Source organism: Rhinolophus ferrumequinum, chromosome 16 (genome assembly GCF_004115265.2).
Source record: "Rhinolophus ferrumequinum isolate MPI-CBG mRhiFer1 chromosome 16, mRhiFer1_v1.p, whole genome shotgun sequence".
NCBI lineage: Eukaryota > Metazoa > Chordata > Mammalia > Chiroptera > Rhinolophidae > Rhinolophus > Rhinolophus ferrumequinum.
Genome location: NC_046299.1, coordinates 42251019 through 42265213, shown reverse-complemented (window position 1 = coordinate 42265213; position 14195 = coordinate 42251019). Strand labels below are relative to the sequence as shown.

At 41.6% G+C, this 14195-nt stretch overlaps 1 protein-coding gene across 2 annotated transcripts in view; it reads right to left on the bottom strand.

The window, feature by feature from the left end:
* Positions 1 to 14195, bottom strand: part of ARID5B (AT-rich interaction domain 5B) — a 172088-nt gene that overhangs the window by 13723 nt on the left and 144170 nt on the right. For both annotated transcript variants that reach the window (XM_033130068.1, XM_033130069.1), the window contains one exon: positions 10562 to 10659. In XM_033130068.1, the coding sequence (XP_032985959.1) occupies positions 10562 to 10659 (98 nt within the window). The remainder of the gene's footprint in view (positions 1 to 10561; positions 10660 to 14195) is intronic.

Here is a 14195-nt window from a genome sequence, read left to right as displayed (position 1 = left end):
TTTTGGAAGATGAAGTACACACATCTGTTAAGGTTCTGAGAAGGAGAGAGAATTTCTCCTCTCACATACTATTCACCTTTCAGGGTTCCAGACCAGGACTCAAGAAACGGTAGAAGAGCATGTGTGCAGTAGACACCAAAACAACAGCCAAATACACAAATGGGTGATGTCAGTGTGCGCAGAAGTGGGCACCATCCCGCCGTGGGCACAATGGTCATTGAGTACAATAGCAACTGTGCTGCGTTGGTCCTGTTCTTTTAAAAGCCAAGCTCCCTCTGAGAACGATGTGGTCTCCAGATAAACATCTCCTCCGTTTTATGGCATGAGCTTCAGTAGAGCAGAAAAAAAAATAGTGTGCAATGTGAGGAACAAACGATCGGTAACCACGAGAGCTGAGAAAGAGGTCTCTGTTGTGACCTTCCAACAGACAAAGATGTGAACTGAAAGCTTTGAGCACCAAACCATGGAGGAAGGCACCCGGCTGACACATAGGCCACGGGGAATAAGCCTATGGCAGGACCCATTGAAGCCAAGAAAAAGGCAGGAGACTTTGCCACATGGATTCTGTAAAAGACAGCTTGCCCATGAGCTACCAAGGGTCAACTGTATCAAGCTTCTTAAAAAGGAAGTGGGTATAAATAGCACCGTTTGTATTCTATGCTAAGATACCTAAACTGTACGTACGTGGCCCACTGGTATCAATAACCAAACATGGACCCTTGTCTTCAGAAAAGCTCTTCCCTGGAAAAATGATCTGCTCCACTGGGGGCTTCATGACCGACTCAAGGGGCAGCAGAAGATGAACAACAAAAAAAAGCGTTTTGAAGGTATCAATTCCATTTACCCCTGGAAGTGGTGGGAGAGTTGTTTCTGAGGCCTACTGATAACTCTGACATCTTCCTCCCTGGTCCTGGAGTGACTATGACCCTCACTAAGCAAAGAGAGGAAAGAAAGGTACATGGAGCCAGACCCAGCAAGATGGTGACTTGACTCCTACAAAGGCGTGTCAGTGTGAGAAAAATAGCTCAAGAACGACAGGTCCCCTGATTTGGAATTACATGAGCTGTGGAGGCCTGGATCACAGGTGAAGTGGGAGGGTGGAGAGAAACACCTCAGTCTGTTCTTACATTAGTCATTACAATATTAATAGCAGCCGCCATGTATTAGTAGGGACTTTGTAGGTCTTAGCTTCCACCATTACAAAAAGAACTATCCACAGGTATATTATTTTATCCTCATTTTGTGGATGAGAAAACTGAGGTTCAAAGGTAAGTGATTAAAAGACTCGTCAAAGGCATGCAGCTATTAAGTGCCAAAATTTGAGTTCAAACCGAGATCCGCCTTCCTCTGCTAGTCCAAGCTATCTATATATCAGCAAGGTAGCTGTGCATCTTCAAACATTGTCCGAGAAGCATCAACATAGGGGAGGTACTGAAATGATCACCCCTGGGTTAAGAGAATTCCAAGCTCCTAAGGAACTGTCTAAGAAATCGAGTGAGCGTTCTCCTCTTCTCAGAGGCAACAGACCCACATGGAAGTAAAGGGTCAACCCTCTACCACAAAAGTATGTCTTGGGCACTGGGCACACGAATGCTTTTACAATGGGCTACAACTCTCCAAAAGCTGGTAACCTTAGTTACATCAGGCTGAGCTTGATGTTGGATGGAAAGAGAAATTCAAGAACCTTATCTTCCATGAATTCCAGGCTATAACACTTAATCTTCCCAAATCTGAGGTTCCCGTAGTCTCCCCAGCTAGACTGAAAGCCCTTGCGAGACTCTGCCTCTATGATGCCTCCTTGCCTCTTGTAAGAGTGTCTAGATTGATGTTAGCCTCATGGCTTTCAAATGAAGACCACATTGGAGAAAATTCAAATGGATGTAAAAAAGGCTGACCTTAGCCCCAGGGATTTAAATACAGGCTCACAACAGAGGGCACGGACCCATCAACAGTCCCTAGCCCTCCACAATGCCAGCCAGCCAAGATGGCAGCAATTATTCTCCTCAATGAGAAAACAATGACTAACTTAGAATCAAGTTGGGTGGATCCATTTCAAGGGCAGACAAAGGTTATTTCAAGAATAATAGACAAATATAACTACAGTGTTGGCAACATGACATGTACCCCACAAAGGAAGGCCGGCAGTGTCCATATGTAAAAACAGGCAACCAGCTAGTGCATTTAAGTCATATGGATGTGACATACCATGGATTCCAGAGCTTCTGAAATGCTCAACAGTTCCCCCAAACATTTATTATTTTGATCAAACTTTGTAATAACTTGTACAAAAACAGAATGTTCCAAGAGGTTTTCAGTGGAAGAGTTAAGGATATATTTTAATGGTAAACAATTACATTCCTCTGTCATCTGATACTTTTTTTTTTTTTCCCCTTTCTTTTTTGGAAACATGCTTTCTGAATTTTCAATAGTTCCTTTGTGAAGGCATCTGTTACTCACATAATTGAAAAGATGTTTGTGCAGTGGCATGCTTGAGAGTACAGTTATTTAATCTTAATGATAAAGCCCCGAGGACAGAAAATCATAAGTAGAAACCTCTTGTTATTTATCAAAAAGAAAAGGGTCTAAGACACCTAATCTATTCTCAAATTTAAATTCATGCTTGATGAAAACTATCAATAAAACATGGGACCTGCAAAGTTTCTTATACACTATAGCTAGGTTCAAAGGGACGTGGGCAATGAGGGGGATAGGGTGAAAACAAAACTGAGACAATAAAGGAGCTTGACAAAGAAAAACTGCTGTTTGGCAAGCTTTTTTTTTTTGGGTCAAACAAAGAACTTGCTGTAGTTTACAGCATGACATACACACTTGATTAGTTTGTGCCTGAGGGTGTTTTTACACTCAACTGTGTAAACTCCAACTTCTATTAATTACAACTTGCATTTAGAGGCAAAGTTAAGAATTTTTAAATAGAGATGTTTTTTCAAAGGCTGTTGTTTATTTTTTTTTTTTTTAAACAGAAACCAGTTTTTCTACTCCAGGGCCTGGCTAGGGTTTTGTTTTCCTTTTTAAAAGTTTCTGGAAACATCCAGGCATTGGAAAGTTATCAGAGCATTTTAGGCATGCTGAGTGATACGGAGGGAGGCTCTTGCTTATGAAATTACCTGACTGTCCTTCAGGGAGAAATTCTTGACAGATGATAAAAAGCTATTCCAGGCATAGGGTGCTTACACCCACCCAAGTCAGGTACCTTGTAAGAACAAGCTTGGTGAGGTGTAGATGGAAGAGCAGCAACACAGCCTCAGCCTACCTAAATCTCAGTACCTTGTGTCCAATTTCCTGGGCTGCTGGTTGTTGATAAGGGCCAGGAGGCCTCCTGTGGGTTTGGGGGAAGGGAAGATGCCTGGGTGGCAGTGCTGCAGAGGTGTTACCAACAGAGTACCCACTGGGCAGAGGCCCCATGACAAGGACAGTGTTCAGAAAGGAGATGCAAATCCATAGATTGGTCAACCTCACCCTAGGTGAGGAGGGCGCTTGGTCTACGCACTGGACCTCAGGGCAAAAGAGTTAAAAGACATTAAGAGGATAAACTATAATACCTGCCTTTCGTATATCCAATTTGGAAATTCAGTCTTAGCTGACTTCCCTGGCAGTCCCTTCCACCACCTCATTCCCTCCTCTTTACACATTTCCTAGAGGAAACTGTCCTTTTGGTTTGGATTTAATTTAATTCACTTAATTCCCGAATCCCTGTTATGTTCATGATGCTATGCTGGGTGCCCAGGGGAGTCTTAAGGAAAGCAATGCCACACTCTCCTTGTCCTCAAAAGTAGTTTCTTTACTGTTCTTGAATTCTACAACTGAATTATTTTATGCAATGTATGATGATCTGTTCTTAAGTTTTAACCTAACCTCTTTAAGATTCTAGTGCCTTCAGATTCTAGATCCTCGTGGAAGACTTCGCTCATTCCAGTTGGCACTTCTTTCTCTCTCCAGTCCAGGTTGAAATTATTATCTGTATCTCTATTACTTACTTACCTAAAGTTTTTTTTATAGCCTTAAATATTTAACTCCCTTCCATGCAGGTATGGGCTATGAGTCGGATCATATGATAAGTTAGGTAAGCCAAGCACCTCCCAGTTCTAATGCGTTGGTAGTAGTGTGGGGGTGTCATATTGGTAAGAATTTTGAGGCTGAGCCTGGGCTTGCAGGAAGTCGCAGCCCCGTTCCCTTAGCAATCTCTGCCATGAATGTGGTAGCATGCGCACCTCCTCCTTGTTTGCCAGCCCTGTTCTAAACTCTTCGGTTCATACATTTTCAGGGTCCCCGAGAGTGTTTGGCACATGGTAAATGTTCAAAAACCACCATTGGCTCTTGAGGGCAGCAGCAAAGGAAAAAGGCAGCCAAGCAAATGGCAAATCTATCCTGCCCAAGAAACTGGCCCCTAGGAAAGGGCTTCTTACCAATTTCAAATGAAATCTTAGGCTGCACTGATAGACTGACACTGCCTACATCCCCAAAAGTACTATATGCCACAGCTGGACTAGCTTCAGGTGTTTTGAATGACACAAATTGGAGGCATCCACACAAGAGCAAGCCAAGCTGGTGAAGGTCCGTAAATCCTGCTCGGAGGCTTGGCTGAATGGAACAGGAAGACCTGAATTTAGAAAGAAGCTCTGCCAAGCGTATGGTGGTGCATCACCTAGAAAAAGAAAGCACGTGGAACGAGGCAGCCCCAAAAGGCAAGGTGGGGTCCATGGAAAGCCACAGAAGGTGTTTAGCTCCGCACGTGGGAGTATTTGGACAAAGGGCACCTTCAACAGTGGCGCTTCTTCCTTGCCCTCCCACTGTGGGGCATTTAGGCAGAGACTGGAACAGCCCAGTGCCAAAGATAGCTCAGTGCTTACGGAGCTTGGCAGCCTGGAGGCTACATGTTGCCCATGGGACTACTTAGGTTAGCTTACGTATAATCTTTTCAGAAATGTTGGAGCCAATCTTTGTAAGTCAGGTGATTTCACATAAAAATGATCTCAAAAACAAGGAAGGTCTGGAAGCGCAGAGACTGGATCTGCCTAAGGCATTAGCATTGACCCATCCCACTGGGCCTCCCTGGCCTGGTCTGTGTGTGCCAGTTTCCCACCGTCCCACCTGGCCACCTGCACGACCTATGCTACCTGCCACCATAAACGCTTGAGTTTGTGACCACTGGTGCACAGCAGTGCTTCTCCAATGACCTGGGGTGAAGGACTAGTTTTCTAAGTGTCCCATCTGTTGCCTACTGCTACTTTCGTAAAACATGATACAAATGAATTACTAGAAAAAGGCATTTTTTTTTTTAAACCGTATAAAATACTGGCCCATTTTTTTTTATTAGTTGCAACAGACATAAAATGGTTCTGGCAGATGGTTAGGTAAGTATATGACTGCTTGTGTGCAGTTGCTGTGCTTGGCTCACCATGGCCTAGTCGCAAACAGTTCACAGTCGGGTCAGAAAAACCTCAGTGAGTAACGCTGGTCTAGAAGATTGCTAAGGGACCTCTCAAACCTAAAATGCTGCGATCCTGCCTGTGGCTTTCTGGATTGTGTATTGATTAATTTCAAGGGTGTCAAAATGAGCAAGAATACACCAACGTCCTAGACATGAACAGACACGAACAGAACGGTAACGCACCTTACTTTCCCTTGGCCTTTTCCCCACAACATAATTAGCTGAGTTCCTTAGAATCTGATATATTTTTGGCATTTACCTTAGAGCACATACTTATCTTACTCAAAACATGAACCTCCCACACCCTGCTTTCCACCTTGAGAGAAAAAAAGGCCAAAGCACCAGCTGACTGTCACTCGGGTTCTGCCCAAATGCATCTGGCTCGGGTACAGCTCACCCCAAGTCACAGCAAAGGAAGCCGCCACAGGCAGGAGGCATGACAGTCTTGCCCGAGGAATGCTTACGGGAAAAGCGCAAGGTTAGAATTTGAAATTGGGCATGAAGTCTGCAAGAAGACGAAGTGTAATTGCTCATTTCCCCCACAAATAAATACATTTGTTTATGATTTTGATTTTCTAAATACTCAGAAAAGCACATCATAAAGTGCTTTCGCCTAAACAGTCCTTTTTCAAATCCCTAATAACAACTTCATGTGCTCCACAGAAACAGACCATGTAATTTATTCAGGAAAATCAAAACCAGTAATCTGGTATTCTGTGTCAAGATTTCCGCCCCCCCCACCCCCCCCGCATGTGCTTAAAACATTTAAAAAGAAAACAAATCTGCATGTTGAAAACAAAGCCTTTAAAGTGAATTACTATTCCAGAAAATCAAACTAAGAGAATGCCGTAAAAGTAACTATTTTCCTTTTGGTTCCTTTACTGATAAAGGAAAGCCATTTCGGGCACCTTAAATAAACAGTTGGACAAGAAAGAAAATATTCCTCTAGAAGGGTCCTGCCCAGGTGTCATTTTTCTTTGCATTATAATCTACAGTACCTTAATCTATAAATCCTGAGCAAGAAATGTCCATAAGCTTTTCTGAGTTTGAGACATCTACAAAGCAACAGTGTCACGATGGGGAAACATTAATGCTTTTTATATTGGTGATCATCTGTAACATGAGCAATTAAGTACAGTACTAAATGGACTGTGGCCAGGAGCCTGGTACTAATATTAAAAACTGACAGAGATGAATAGGTTTGGAAGCAAAACCAGGCTGACAAAGACATTTTTATGAAGTGCTTGGGCCTATTTTATTTAAACCAATCAGAGGCAAGTTTGGACGAGTCAGGCCTTCAGCGACAATGATGCATTCACAGGCATTGTACCATTTCTGCTATGCCTTAAATAAAAACACCCATTGATTCTTTCCAACAACCCGCACTTTCATTATTACACTCATTAATAAACCAAAAGTGCACAACTAATATACAAGTAACATTTACTGAGGAACCGGCTATGGTTTTTTTTTTCTTGTTGGAAAATGAAAACATTTACGGGAAACATGAACCACACTGCATGAAAAATAAATCAGTGGATAATGCATAGCAGATCACTCATTTCTTCTTCATCTTCTCGGACAGCAAAGCTGGTGGTAGGGAAATGGGAAAAGGACCAAGTCTCTATACTAGAATGAAAAGAATGTGAGACCCAATGAACCAGCAGCAGAGGAGGAACTCCGATGGCTCTGATCTGATTTGGAAGGCTTCAAAAATTCCCAAGAACATCTCCAGACGAGACGTTTGCCCACAACATCCTGACTCTTTCCGTCTCCTTGAACCTTCCTGAAAACAGTGGCTCTTCACCAATCTAGTCATCTCTGTTTCGATTGTGTTAGCATCGCTTGTAACTAGCAAGAATGAATGAAATCTGCGATAATCACCAAGTACAGTTTTAGCCAAGAACTTCAGTTTTTTCGTTTTGTTTTGTTTTGTTTTTGACCGAAACAGAGCTGTTTCAGGCCCCGGGACAGATCAGAGCCTCCTCTGCCCTTCTCTGGCAGAACCATTAAAGAGAAGTAAGACGTTGAGAGCAGTAATTACTAGACTTTTCTACCACCACAACACACAGGAGGATGGGTGACTCCTTTGAAATCAGGACAGCTTCAAATGAGTGGGAATGGCGTTATTGTAAGTAGGGTCTGATTTTTTTTTTAATTCAATCATCTGCAAATTTTAGCACTTAACTCTTATTAATTACTTACTGTTCCAGATACTCTGTATCTGATCACAGCAATGTGGGAGGGGCTTAGATGGCAAAAAGAAATACCAAGGAAGTGTTAAGGACCTTGCTAATCACCCAGGGACAGCTGTGCTCTAACCTGGGCTTCACGGTCTGCACAGGGATTTCCATGATAGGGGTTTCACCTGGCGGATGGACTATTGTCTCTCAATTTCAAATCCACACTTCTGTGCTGGTTTGGGGATGCTGGGATGGGGTTCTGCAAATTACATGTCTTTTTGTCAGCTCTCTTCTTATTGAGGTTCTGCAAATGGGGCCCTACCAGGCCAATGGAAGGGCGAAGGGACCTTTTTCTTCCTACTTTGCTTGTTCATTTCAGTGCAAACCCAACAATAACTTAGCAGCAGAAGTTGGTTCCAGCCTCTAGCTTCTTTCAATAATTCCAAACAGTGTTGAGGCATTTTCTGTGGTCTAGCACCAGCCAGGGAGCACTGCCGCCTAGGTCTGAGCCCAGCTCCATAGAGCCCCTCTTCTGAGCTCCTGAAGCACCAGCACTGATTGGGTGTCTCTTCCTGGGGTGGGTGGGGTCTGAACATCAGCTCTATAAGGCCCACTCTCTGAACTTCAAGGTGGCAATACCCCGACCTCTTTTCTCTGTTCTTCCAGCTCTGGGGAAACTGCGATTGTTACCTCCACAGTAATGTAGCACTTCACACCAACACTTGCTAAAACAATTCCAATAGTAAATTATATTTGTTGAATACCTAGCGTGGTTTCTGTTTTCCTTACTGGATTCTGACTGATACACACTGACCAGACAAATTCATAATTCAAATTCAAAGACATCGCTTTTCAAAAAATTTAATCCAGTGAGAAACCAAATGTCTTTTGAAATATATTGAACTATATGAAATATAATGTCTTTTGAAATATATTGAACTATATGAAATATATTCTACTGCCAAGAATGAGGAGAGAAAGGAAATTTTAAAAGATCTTTAATAATGTTTGTTAGGTGCTAAAGTTTGAGGTATATGCACTAAAATTTTCCAATTCGACTGATTGAAGGCATTTGGGATTCTGCTACTCTAGGAAGAAGTAAATCATGAAACAAAGTACACAATCTTCAAAAGCATATATCTTGCCTTTTCATTTAAGACTGAGATTATTTTTATCCACACAATTGCTTGAGCAAATTACACACACACACACACACACACACACATTAGATCCAATCCTTTTTCCTTTCCAATCCTTATCTATTTGTTTTTTTGACTATGGGATGCTTTGTAATACATTTGATTAATCTTTCATTCTTCAACTGGGTGAACTAGCTAACAGCTGGAGATACACTCCTTTTTCAAATTGCTGTCTGGTCCTTTAAGTTTGATGGTTCTGGTGTTGGACCATATGCACATGGAGGTAAGGGAGGTTTACTATCAGAATAGAAGCTTCTTGAAAATACAGTGTTTCTAACAAAAATGTTCTGATTAAAGCCTTAAATCAAGTTCACTAGGGTATCTTGGATGCTATTTACAAAACACTCACCTGAAATACCAGGCTATTCTGTACTAGGACTTCTGTGTTATACCTGTTATATACAGTGAGAATGTGGGCTTTTATAGTAAATACTGAGAGAAATCACACACTTAAGAAATCGATGTACTATGTTGGAAACAACGCCATGAAGAGTAATAATTTGAATTCCTGTTACCAATTTTTAAAAATCCTTCAGGATTATGACACTGGCAATCTCTTGGGAAAGCTTTGTGGGAATTTTTCATGAGGTACTAAACCCAACTCAGTTTACTGTAATTATACCTACAAAATCAGTCTAAGTTTCATTAAATAGACTATACTAAAAGAGGATCTATGTTAAATGTAATACAGATAAAAATATAATTGAACTCAAAACAAATACGACTAAGGGTTGATGTGTTAGATGACATTATCTGAAGATATTTTTTATGATCCAAAGGTGGGATCACACACAATCACACACAGAGAGAGAGACACACACACACATACACACACACACACGCACATCTTTACTTGGATCTCACAAACTCAGAATTTGAAACCAGGGAGCTGAGTCAGTCAACACTTCAGAAGGGAAATGCTATTGAGAAGGAAACTGGTGTGACCTAAACTAATTACATATGGGCTTGAAGTACAGAGCAAGGATAATGCATGAATTTGCTAACTTGTCTTCAGTGTTGTGGGTAACATAGTCCTAAAGCAAGGGGAAATGTTCCTGTGGAGACAACCCTCATAGTAGTCTAATTTGGCATTAGTTCTTGTTTGCATTATCATCATTTTCTGAAAGAAGCTGAAATTGTTAGAAAACTAAACCACACAGAGATTGGCAAGGAAGGATTTCCTGGGTCAAAAGCACAGCCATAGAAGAAAAATACCAAGATGGGAAAAAACAACCGATCTTATCGGGGTCCAATTTTCTTATTTTCAAGAAATGCTTACTTTGCAATGTTAATACATACAACATTAATACATTTCAATGTCAATACAGTTACATGGCAACCTCATAGCAACACTGCAGACCTATGTTTTCCAGAATCTGAAGGTTCTCATAGGGAATGAACCAACAGAGAACATATGGAGTAATGTTATGCTTGCAGGGAAAAACAAAATGGTATTGTCAAGCAAGGTGGTCCCAGGATAAAAGCAAACTAAAAGAACATTGAATTTTTGCCCCAGTAACCAGAAAAATCCACATCCCCTAAAAATCACTAGGCAGTAGGCCAAGTAAAATGCCAGCTCCATAGAGCTGGATATTTTCTGTTTCCTTTAAAAGGTCCTTTAGACTACCCTCTGGTCTTATCCTTGATCAGAAGTTTCTTCCAATTAACACACTTTCAATTAAGCAAGGACTTTCCAAAAAAGGTGTCTGTTGTTGCTGCTGGTGTTTTACCTTTCGTAATGTCTGCGGGTGCAAGTGGCCGCGCTCGTGCTCCCAGGATTACCGCCTAATTCATCATAAATGTGTTTCCATTGACGGCGGGCTGTTATCTGAAAAAATGGCAATGGGAAATTCAATCTTGCATCATAAGAGATTCACAGTGCCAGGATTCAATACATATGCAACAGAAGAGAACAGTCTGTTCTGGGAACCCAGAAACAGAGAAGTCCAAATGAGTATGGCGGAAGACTTACGGTTTTATAGTGAGAACTCACTTTCAGTGCTTTTCTTTACAATAAAAATGGAATTCTGCTTTGGCTTTATATTTTGTCACCCTTAGGGCATTTCTACCTAAGGCATCTCTCTGGATATGTATGTAGTCATTTGCCCCCGCCCCCCTCCCCCAAGGTCCCAAAAACTCATATTCAATTCCTTTATGTCATGTGATTAAGCATCAACATAAAGTAAGCTTTTGCTAAAATATATCTTAGTACATCAGTTTGAATGAATCAGAATTAACCTTGGTTGCTTGAATGGTGTGAAAATGGGTGGCCAAGTACATAAGTTAAGAGAGACTTTTCCCCAAACATGCTTTTGTATCTTCTGATTTTTAAACTATGTGATGTATTGCCTACTTAAGAAAAAAAACAAAAAAACAAAAAAAACAAACTAAATAAAATTACAACAAAACTAATTAAACTGATCAAATTGGTTTATGGAATTTATAGTCATTTCAGGCTACATTTTTATGACAGCTCTTCTAACCACCAAAACAAAATCAAAATCTAAAACTGTGTATGTTGCAAGCTGTTTATTTTTATTAACTTAAGTCAGGAAAATGGGATATCGATCAAATCGTATGAAAACTAACATATTCCAAATTCAAAATGCAAGCTATGCGCATTACTAAGTTAGGTGCATAAAAACACACAGCTTGCAATATACTGAACGGCATACCATTGGTCTTGTTTTATTTTTTCTTTAATTTCATTTCTGTACATAAATTAAGATTTTACGAAACAACAGATGCATGATGCTGCACATGATTAACTGGGGGAAACCCCATCATTTACTACATCCGAGCAAGCCCGATGTTTCCTTGAAATTAGGAAGGCAGAACAAGTTCTGAGGTCCTCGTGAATGTTTCTCAACAGGGTTACAGGAAAACTCTGTGATTGGAAGGTGCAGGGGGCAGGGCATGGCAGAGGTGCCAGGGGGCATTGAATACAATCAGAGCAGGAAGCGTCGTTGGAAAACTACCTGCAGAGCTGCCAGTGGAGTTCACTTAGGGGCTAAAGGCAGCAATCCAGGGGGGCAAAATCTCAGTTTGTAACCAAGGGCTCTGAAATTGTAATCTAAGGAGGAGGGGAAGGGTAGTTAAATATTATAAGGCCAATGGTACCTTTTCTATTTCAAACAACAAGAACCCTTTATTTCCATAAACACTTCTCAACACGCCTAACTAGGACCTCTAGATAACGTGACTTCTGCATTGTTCAATTTCCCAAGAAGATTTTTGAACCAATTTGTTTCAATGGTTCTCACTAGACAGAACCACCTCTTACATCTATCTACCAGCAGGTATAACTAAAAATAAAATCCTCCTTTATTTCAGCTTGGCTTTGATTATAATAAATGGTTTCAAGCCCCTTTCAAAACACTCAAAATACATATTTTGGTAATTATCTTATATTTAATTACAATCTCCCTCCAGCCTTTTGAATAATACAATTTCAGGCTGATCTATGTGAAGCCTGTGTATCAAGAGAGAAGAAACAGGATCCCCTCCCAAGTTTCTACCTTATTCCTCAAAGCCCTTAGGATACCAAGGTCCCTTGAAATAAACCTCCATACTCCCTTCCCTCAGATGAGGTGTGTGGGCCCTGGGGAGCCCAGCAGGGCAGAAAACAGCCAAAGTTATGTCCCTGTCATCACTTCTGCAGAAACCATCACTCTTGTCATTCTTGTATCTCTTGTGTGCCCTGTACTTCATATTTTGTAGAGTTTTCAAATCCATGATATCGTTCAGTCCTCCCATCAGCCTGTGAAGCAGATTATAGGAATCTCATCCACAGAAGGAAGGGAGACTCAGAGAGGCCGCACGACTTGCCCAACGGCACACAGCAGCAGAATGGCAATGCCAGGATTCATACCGATGTCTCATGGTCCCAAGAGCAGCCTCTTATGGTCCCTACATCAAAGCAGCCTCCACATCAGAATGAACTGATGAATTAGCTCATGCATGTGGCAGGGTGATCATACAGAACTCCACGGGCCTTTTGCTTCAAAGGAGGCAGATGAGTGTGGGAAGCACACCTTCTGCTACAAGTTCTCAACACCGAGCTCTGGGTCTCTCATTAGTGGGCAAGTGGCATAGCTGTGAGGTTAGCTGGGTTTGGTTAATAGTGCTCTTTGAGATTTCACTCTCTTAAAGTAGCAAGTAAAACACTGGTTCTTTCTCTGCTGACTACTTGTGTCTCTAGTTAGAACACAGGTTTTGTTATTATGTTCACCACTGAGTCATGGATAAGTCCCAATTATATCTGAATCCATCCATTCACTCATCCATTCATTCACTATTTATTGAACGTCTCCCACCTGTTGGGTACTGTATTATAATAACAGCTGAGATGCACCAATGATAATCAGACCCAACAGCCAACAGGACTGCATTCTTGTGGGGGATGCCAACAATAAACAACTGACCAGACATATGAACAAAATAATACAGATTGTGGAAATTGTCATGAAAAGACCACCGCCGATAGGGACACTTAATGTGTGGAAACTGACCTTGTTCCCTTCCCACATCCTATCACCTAGACTGAGGAATGCGTTGTTAAACACTTGCCTAACACAGAGATGACAAAGCTTCTTTAAGAATAAATAATGAATTATCAAAAGGAAAAAAAAATCTTCCTCACACTAGGATTGAATTTGTGGCAGCAGGAAGCCAGCATCAAGAACCACTTGGTGTGAATAAGCCATGTGCCGCTGGCTAGGGGTCTGTGTGAGCCCCCTGCTCGCAGGTCCTGCTCTTTAAATACAGTTTTTACCATTGAGGTCTCATTTAAAGGGAAGACAAGGTCTGGGCCTTCAAGGAAGTCGTCTCTCTGTGTACCGAACTTCCACTGGGCAGCCTAGATAAATTAGGCCACGTTGAGGTATTTTCTTTCCGTAGGCAAGTCATAAAATGTGCCCCTTCTGGGGCGTCTGGTTAGCTCAGTTGGTTAGAGCGCGGTGCTCTTAACAACAAGGCTGCCGGTTCGATCCCCACATGGGCCACTGTGAGCTACGCCCTCCATTACTAGACTGAAACAACTACTTGACTTGGAGCTGATGGGTCCTGGAAAAACACACTTAAAATAAATAAAAGTTTAAAAAAGAAAAAAAGAAGGAGGGAGTGATCAATTCTTAAAAAAAAAAAAAAAGTGCCCTTTCCAACCGCTTTAAGTACACAGTTCTCCTGGGTACACATCTAGTTTGGGGGCCTAGGTGCACTTAATTCAAATGCTGACCAAGGGTTCTAAAGCAAGAACTGTCTAAATCCTCCTGTCATCCAAACTTACAATGAGTCTCAGAGTCTGTAAAGAGAGAGGAAAGGACCTGAGGACCTCTCCTCGCCCAGCTACTGGGCATTGTGCTC